Source organism: Amaranthus tricolor, chromosome 6, assembly GCF_026212465.1.
Source record: "Amaranthus tricolor cultivar Red isolate AtriRed21 chromosome 6, ASM2621246v1, whole genome shotgun sequence".
In the NCBI taxonomy this organism is placed as follows: domain Eukaryota; kingdom Viridiplantae; phylum Streptophyta; class Magnoliopsida; order Caryophyllales; family Amaranthaceae; genus Amaranthus; species Amaranthus tricolor.
The window spans coordinates 29,100,747-29,108,935 of NC_080052.1; the positions used below are offsets into that span (position 1 = coordinate 29,100,747).

The following is an 8,189-nucleotide window of genomic DNA, read 5'->3' on the forward strand; positions in this document are numbered from 1 at the left end:
TCTAATCTATACAGGCACACACCCAACGATGATCGCAGAATTTAAAAAGGCTATGATGAAGGAGTACGAGATGACAGACCTTGGTACAATGAAATACTTCCTTGGCATACAAATCAAACAAAGCCCAGGAAAAATATTTCTATCACAAGAGAAATATGCAGAAGACCTTCTCAAGAAATTCAACATGGGTGAATGTAAACCGCTGGCTACACCAATGGCAATCAATGAGAAGTTATCAAAGTACGATGGCAAACCAAAAGTCGACGGAGCAATGTATCAAAGCTTGGTCGGCTCTTTTATCTATCTCACACATACAAGACCAGATATAGTCAACGCTGTCAGCATCGTATCCAGGTTCATGAGTGAACCGAGCAAGGATCATCTAACAGCAGCAAAGAGGATTCTCAAATACATTAAGGGAACAAAAAGCTATGGGATCATGTACGAAACTGAAAAAGATTTCAAGCTCACAGGATACACCGATAGCGACTGGGCTGGAAGCGTGGATGATAGAAAAAGTACAAGCGGGTACGTATTTCAGCTTGGAAACAAAGTGGTTTCATGGTCATCAAAAAAACAGGCGACAGTAGCTTTATCATCAGCAGAAGGAGAGTACATTGCAGCAACAAGTGCAGCATGTGAAGCAGTCTGGCTGAGAAGGATATTAATCGATCTACAACATAAGCAAGAGACACCAACTACAATGTTCTGCGACAACATGTCAACAATAGCAATGACGAAGAATCCAGTGTTTCATAGCAGATCAAAGCACATTGAGATACGACATCACTACATTCGTGAGTTAGTAGATAAGAAAGAGATTGAACTACAATTCTACAAGACGGAGGAGCAGCTCGCAGACATTTTCACAAAACCCATATCAACTGATAGATTTATCGATTTCAGAAGACGACTTAGAGTTCAAGATTTTTCAGATTAGGGGGAGTGTTAAAATAATCTAGAAAAATCTAGGATTTTTAAAAATATCTAAACTAAAGAATTAAAAAATAAAAATATCTAAGATAATATAATGGAAGATCCTAGAAAAGTAATTAAAAAATTAAAAATATCTAAGATATTTTAGTAAACTTGCACTATAAATACCCATTGATGTAATCAATTTTTTGTGCAATGAAGAACAATATTCATTCTACATATTCACTCATCTTCCTCTCCAAATAAATCCATTAACTATTTTACCATCTAAATTTTTCCTACATTTTTTAGACTTCCGTTCTCTCTGTCTTGTGTAAATGATGTTATTATCTTTAGTTTTAGGAACTAATTGGTTTGTAATGATGTTACTTTTGACTTTTATTCGCTCATGTTGCCTCTGCTCCCTATGTGCTTGAGGTCCCGAGGAGCATGAAAACGCTATTTTCACTTTTGATGAACCTTAAATAATATTTTTCCGCTTTACAATATATTGCTTCATTTCCAAAAGAATTATTGAATGAGTCACTTATGTAAATAATCAAGTACAATTTCCCTAAAAAACTAAAACAAACTAAAGAGTCGTCAATATGAATCAAGGTTATTTTATAGATTACTTTTCTTTAAACAAGTTGTTATAAATGATTTCTTATGAGCAAATCGATCACTTGATACTTACAGCTGATCAAAGTATTAGTCAACAGATCCAACAAATAATTATTTGCCAAAATTGTTTGACAAGTTTTGAGCAAAAATTTATGTTTCATCTAGCGAAAGCTCGCGCCTTCATCTTATGCGTTGCGCTTAAACTTTACACCTTTTGCACCATGTATGGTTGTACTTTTATAAACTAAGGTGTTCATATAACGTAGCAGCTAGCAGCCAGGGCCGGCTAGCAAGTGCAAAACGTGCCTACGGCCAGGACCCTCTAAAAAATATTAGTTTTCAACTAGTACTAAGATTTAAACTTTTCTATATATACAATGGTTTAGGGACCTAAAAATAATCTTTCGCCCCGAGCCACTAAAAACCTAAGGCTGGCATTCTAGCAGCTCAAGTGCATGCATGGAAAACAAGACATGGCCATTTAATTTCGATAATATGGTTTACCATTATCCACCAATTTTTGCTTACAATTTCAAAAGCGCGTATTTTGCAATATGCTTGCAGCTTCCCATGATGCTACTTTTCCCTTTCTTTCTTGGTCAATTATAAAATAAACGCTCCAACTAAGCTAGTATCCAGAAAATTCACAGAAAATAAAAACATGGAATTTCAAATTTTATATGGAAAATCACACAAAAATTTAAAAATAATGGAAAAGCTTGAAAAAAATTAAATTAAAAAAATGTTTTAATAAAAATAAAAGTAATAGAAATATCATTTAAAATAGAAATTTTACAAAGTATGCAGAGCGACTTAAAAAAAAATTTGACAAACTTATTGAGAGTTAAGGTGTAACGTTTTAATTGTTATGCCAGGAATATACATTTTTTAAGTGTATAATTTTATTGCTTTGTGCCACCAACAAGTATATTTTGGTCTCTAATATCCGCTCATCAATTGTAATTGCGATTTCATTTTTATCATCTCATATAGATATGATTTAGAATCACTCAAATAAACTTAGGTTATGTTTGGAAATATATATTTCACTTCAAATGCCATGTTTGAGAATTATAATTTTATTTGAAATTTGAAATTGGCTCAAATTTATTGTTTGACAAATCAAAATTTTTTAAATTTAGACTTTAGATTTGGATCAAATTCCACCATTGTTTTTAAAGTCGTTAAAGTTGAAAATTTGAGAATGACTACCCAGACCTTGTCATTCTCAAAATGAAGAATGATTTTATAATTGAAATCCATAATTTGAAATGAAATATATGTTCTCAAACACTACATAATGTCAATTATGAAATCATAAATGAGGAATTTGAGAATGACAAGGTTTAGCAAGTCATTCTCAAATTCTTAATTTTAACTACTTTGAAAACAAAGTTGAAATTGATTTAAATTCAAATTTAAAGTTTATTATTTGCCAAATACTAAATTTGATCCAATGCTAAAACGAAGCTAACTCATAGAAACAAATGAATTAGTTTCATGTTTTAATTATATTTGCCGACAATTATTACATATAATAATAATAATAATAATAATAATAATAATAATAATAATAATAATAATAATAATTATTATTATTATTATTATTATTATTATTATTATTATTATTATTATTATTATTATTATTATTATTATTATATTTGTTAGAACGAAGCTAACTCATAGAAACAAATGAGCTTTATACATATTTGTGTTACAAGTGCTAAACCAAGCAAGCCATCATAAAAATGGTTTGCCAATTAAAAGTTAATAGAATCCTTGCAATAATTTTGCTTACTACTTTATCTAGTAACTTTGTACAAGTGGTAGAAAAGTAATTATAAAATCATATTTTATACATAGATATATACTGTACATAAGATTTCAAATACTTAAAAATTAATAAAAAGTTAAAAAAAAAAGTTACAACTCCAAAAAGTGTCTACGAAATCTCTCTAAAATTTAGTTCTAAAACCAAAATTTCAAACATTTAATATGGAAATAAAGCAAAAAGTCTTTTCCCACTGACCTTTTACTCTTTGTCTTTCCTCACTAATTCTCAAAATTCAAACCGAACCAAATAAGCTTCTATTTTCTTACATTTGTCTCTCAATAGAGTATATAACATTTTTAAAACCTCAACTCAAAATTTTTATATTAATCCTAGTGGAGGGTGGAAACCTCAAATTATGTTGTATATTATATCACGATGAATAATTTGTGAATTGCAACCATAAAATTCAGGCAATCTGTGAATTACAATCCTAATATTATTTTTTTTCTTACGAATTACAGCTACTAAAGTATCAATGTCTACAACACTTATGACAAGTCAGAGGGTTTCGACTAATAAAATTGTCGAAATCCTACGATTTGGCCTAAATGTTGTAGATATTGATACTTTAACGGCAGCAATTTGAAAAAAAAACATTAAAGTTGTAATTCACCAATAGTCTAAACTTTAAGAGTGTAATTCACGATAATTCTATCAGAATTCAATAAAACACGTGAGGCAAAATAAGATTGATAAAAACAGGGAAGAAAAGAACAAAAATAAGCACAATGGCAGCTAAAATAGCATAACAATACCATTTCCTAGAGTTCTTTTGATGATCTCTTGCCTCACCAAGCTGTTCAGTTCCTCGTCTGACGAAGGAACTTGCATGAGCTACATGGCTTTCGATATCGTTTAGTTGTTGGCCTTGAGCTTCAACTAATGCAGCCATATCAAGAAAAACTTGATGAAGTTCAATCAAATTCTTCTCAATCTCTTTGACTGCATCATATCTTTCTTGTAACTTAGATATTGTGTCTAATATTTGGCCTCTTCCTTGATCTTGTATTGCCTTTTGCAACAAATTTTCATTCTCTCCACTTGCTATTAGATTCTCTATCTTCTTCTCATCCGCCTTCTCTCCGGTAATTGTGAAGCACCTAATAAACGTTAATTTCTTTTATGTTTAGATGTGTAATGTTCTCCAAAGTATATGTATGCATTGTAGGTAATAGGTAGACTTCAACTTCTTTTTATTAAATTATTTCTCAAAGGACCATTTATGAAGTATTTATTTGTAATATAAAATTAATTATTTGTAGAAGTAGATCAATATACAACTTCTAAATCTTTAAATTTAAATATTAATCCGAGACATAAAATTTAGTGGAATTATCTAGTTGGTCTGGTATTTCCAGTCACAAGTCAATGTTTTAGGTTATGACTAGATATATGCAACGGGTCAGATAAAATCGATCGAGCTCAAGTAAAAATTAAATCAATCTTCATCCTAGTCATTTATAATTTTGTTATTCTAAATTTCCATCAGAATGTCTTATAATTAAATTAACTGCTTTAGTCAATTATAATAATTAGATTATTGACTATTATAAATTAAAACATATCATAGTTCAAGCAACAAAAATAATAAATATTTGTTTAAGCCCAATCCATTTAATGTCTGCCCGTTTAAGACCCACAAATTTTAAAGTTTAAATTCAGACTTTCAATACGCCTGACCCATTACTCAAGTTTAATTAGACCTACCAAAATTTTTGATCGAAAATTATTGATTGGTGGAAGATTTTCGTTCATCCTTGTAATTGTCCCTAGAGGATTCTCCTTATCCGAAATTAAAAATTGACAAATCAATTGCACAAATTCTTTAACAAATTTATCAACAATCTTCAATACCTTCTCTCCATAGTTTCCTTATATTCAGATTGCATCTTGCCTCGCAAAGCTTGAAAATTATACATCAAGTCCTTAAGCTTCTTCCCTAGACCACTTACAATCGACGTCCGAGTCCGATCAGCCGATGAGCCCGGCCCACAACCCGGCACATTACGAGCTTGTGCATTAGACTTATCTAAGGCTTCAAGTTTAGCCTTAATAGCCTTAACCTTCTTAAGAACAAGGGACACATCCGAATCCATTCGACCTCTAAGCTGTTTCATGGTCTAAGCATTTTGAACAACCTTAGACTCTTCATTACAATCTTGAAGCCTCTTATAAATCTTCTCAACATCTTTCATGTCATCTTTTACCTTCTCTACATCTTCAAAGAACTTATCAAGGTTCATCCCTTCTGTTCCTGCTTCTACACCATGGAATCCTTGTTTGAACTCTGTATCTGAGTACTTTTTAAATGAGTTCGATAATAAATCATTCATTTTTTAATAATATATTCGATATTATGTTGGATGATGAAAAATATCACGATAAAGTCCTAATATTATATTATAGCGTGTTTGTTTTATGGGTTTCAAATGGTTTTTATTTTATCTTTTCGTTTTAGTGTAATGAAAAAAAGAAACGTGGATTTGAAATCACTAGTAAATTTAATTTTTCATCATAAGTTTACTAGATAACAAGAGGGATTGAAGACGGTAAAAATAAACTTTTGTTACTAAAAAAAAAATCAAAATAATTTATTTATCTCTCAATATAGTAAGTGTGTTTTTTTTTTTTTTTTTTTTGAGTTTATTGTTTACAACCATTCAAAATTTACAAAAAAAAAAAAACATATGGAATGGTTTAAAGTGAGACAATAATCCAATATTAGATTGCTTATATTTCTCAGTCATACAGCTAATTGTAGGATCTTTATTGCCTTCACCTTCATTTTGAGAATTGTGCATCTTACACCCAAAAAATGTTATCTACCATTAAGTTTTTATTTACAAGTAATTGTTGTTGGAAAACGCCACTAAATTCCCCCACAAAATTTTTCATTGTTGTATTTACTAACAAGTTTCCTATTAAGTACCAACTATATTGGCATTTATCTACAACATACCTACAACTTGTTGGAATTTCGCGCACAAATTCTTGTCACGTTGACCTCTAATACTATGTTAAAAAATCAAATCAACTAAATACTAAAGCTCATAATTGAGATATCAAAATATATTATATAAAGAAATTTTTTATGAACTTAGTTCATACTGAAATTACATGCACTAATTCTAAATTTAATTAGTGAAGTACTAAAGTGAAGAGTAAAAATGTGAATTAGTAGTGTGAAACATAAAGAGTGCAAATAAATAGAGTCTAGAGTAAAAAAAATAGAACGCAATAAATTATTGTACTCTAAATCTGTATTTGACTTTGTTTCTTTTAATTAGTTTTTCTGAAATACTATGCAATATTCATATTATTTCAACTTATGATACTTTTTTTTTCATGAATTTACAATTATGACTCTCAAATTCACATAAACATGATAAAAGCTTCGTTTTAAGATCACAACATTCTTTTTGCTTTTATATAACAAAGATAAAGATTTTGCTGTTTGCAATTACAATGAAAGTTTATTTGTGGAAAGACATATTAGTAAATCAACAGTAATTAAGTCGGAATATATCATTTTGCACGAAGTAGCTTCCCTGCGTTGTTGGAATCAAATGGAACATCTGCACCGAAATTAAACACCATAAATTAAAATAATATTAAAATTATGCTTTCTAATCTAATAGAATGTATAACAAAGCTTAAATAATTATATTAAGTGCTATTATTTATATGTTATTATATATTCATCTTTTTTTGGGCACTTAGAACTTAGAAGTGCACCTAACGATAATTGTCATTAAAAACTATAATGATCATTAATCATTAATCACCATTGTCTCCTCTTAACTTTTCAATTCTTAAAACTTTTAAATTTTTGTTATTAGTCATTAATTCATTTTTTCTTATATAGGCTGAGCGAGGGAATGACTATTTAAGAATCGAACTCGTGATTTGATCTAAAAGGTAGTACACGTTCTAATTGAAATAAGAATTGATTCTCATTCTCTTCTTTCTAGAACTTAAAAATTTGAAATCTGTAGAGTTTTAATTACAGTTAAAAAAATCACCCTTTTTGTAATTAATGAACGAACTCAATTTAAAAACAACTAATCTCTTGAGAATTCGTATCTTTAAGAGATGATCTCAAACCCAATCCATTAAAAATTATTACATACTTACCGTACTCTTAATGTCTACTTACTTTATCATTAATGCTTACTTACCGTATCATTAATGCCTACTTTTAATATCTTATATGTCTACTTATATCATTCTTAATGTCTACTTACAATATTTTAAAAAATATATAATGAATTTGTTTAATTAAATATGGTCTCTCAAAAAGACCGTCTCTCATGAGAATTTGTGATTTAAAAATACATGAAAAACAAAACAGGGTCTCGTTTATGTTCGCTCCGTCCAAGCCTAAATTCCCTTGATCATACTAAAAAAATAAAATAAAATAAAATAGTAGTACCTGGCTAAATCTAAGCTGATGCTCCTCCTCAGCCAACTGCAAGCTACCACTTACAAAGACAATAACACCCCCATTAATAGACGAGGGTTGAGAATCAATGGTGCTGATCGAATGACGACATTGATCAAACGGTAGACTATTAATCTTACTAACAATTTCTTCTACCCCTTCAAACTTTTGCCCTTCGAAACTAAGCAAAGATGTTGGCTGATAAAGAGAAAATAGGGATGCCCGATCATTATCAAATAAATTATAGTAATGATTCACAAATGCATTTCCTACCCCTTCATATTCATTTTCCATTTTTTCCTCTCTACGAATTTTTTTGCCCCTAAATTTAATTTTTGGGGATTATTATATATAGAGGAATAACATCGTTTGCCA

At 29.8% G+C, this 8,189-nt stretch overlaps 2 protein-coding genes across 2 annotated transcripts; both read right to left on the bottom strand.

The window, feature by feature from the left end:
• Nucleotides 1-3,955: 3,955 nt before the first annotated feature.
• Nucleotides 3,956-5,993, bottom strand: LOC130814640 (syntaxin-125-like). Its single transcript, XM_057680770.1, has 2 exons — nt 5,228-5,993; nt 3,956-4,473 (listed from the first exon to the last, which is right to left on the bottom strand). Exons 1-2 carry the CDS (start codon nt 5,488-5,490, stop codon nt 4,035-4,037), a joined length of 702 nt encoding a protein of 233 aa, XP_057536753.1. The 5' UTR covers nt 5,491-5,993; the 3' UTR covers nt 3,956-4,034.
• A 777-nt stretch (nt 5,994-6,770) lies between these two features.
• Nucleotides 6,771-8,189, bottom strand: LOC130814641 (nuclear transport factor 2B). Its single transcript, XM_057680771.1, has 2 exons — nt 7,806-8,189; nt 6,771-6,948 (listed from the first exon to the last, which is right to left on the bottom strand). The coding sequence occupies exons 1-2, from the start codon at nt 8,106-8,108 to the stop codon at nt 6,874-6,876; spliced, it is 378 nt and encodes a 125-aa protein (XP_057536754.1). The 5' UTR covers nt 8,109-8,189; the 3' UTR covers nt 6,771-6,873.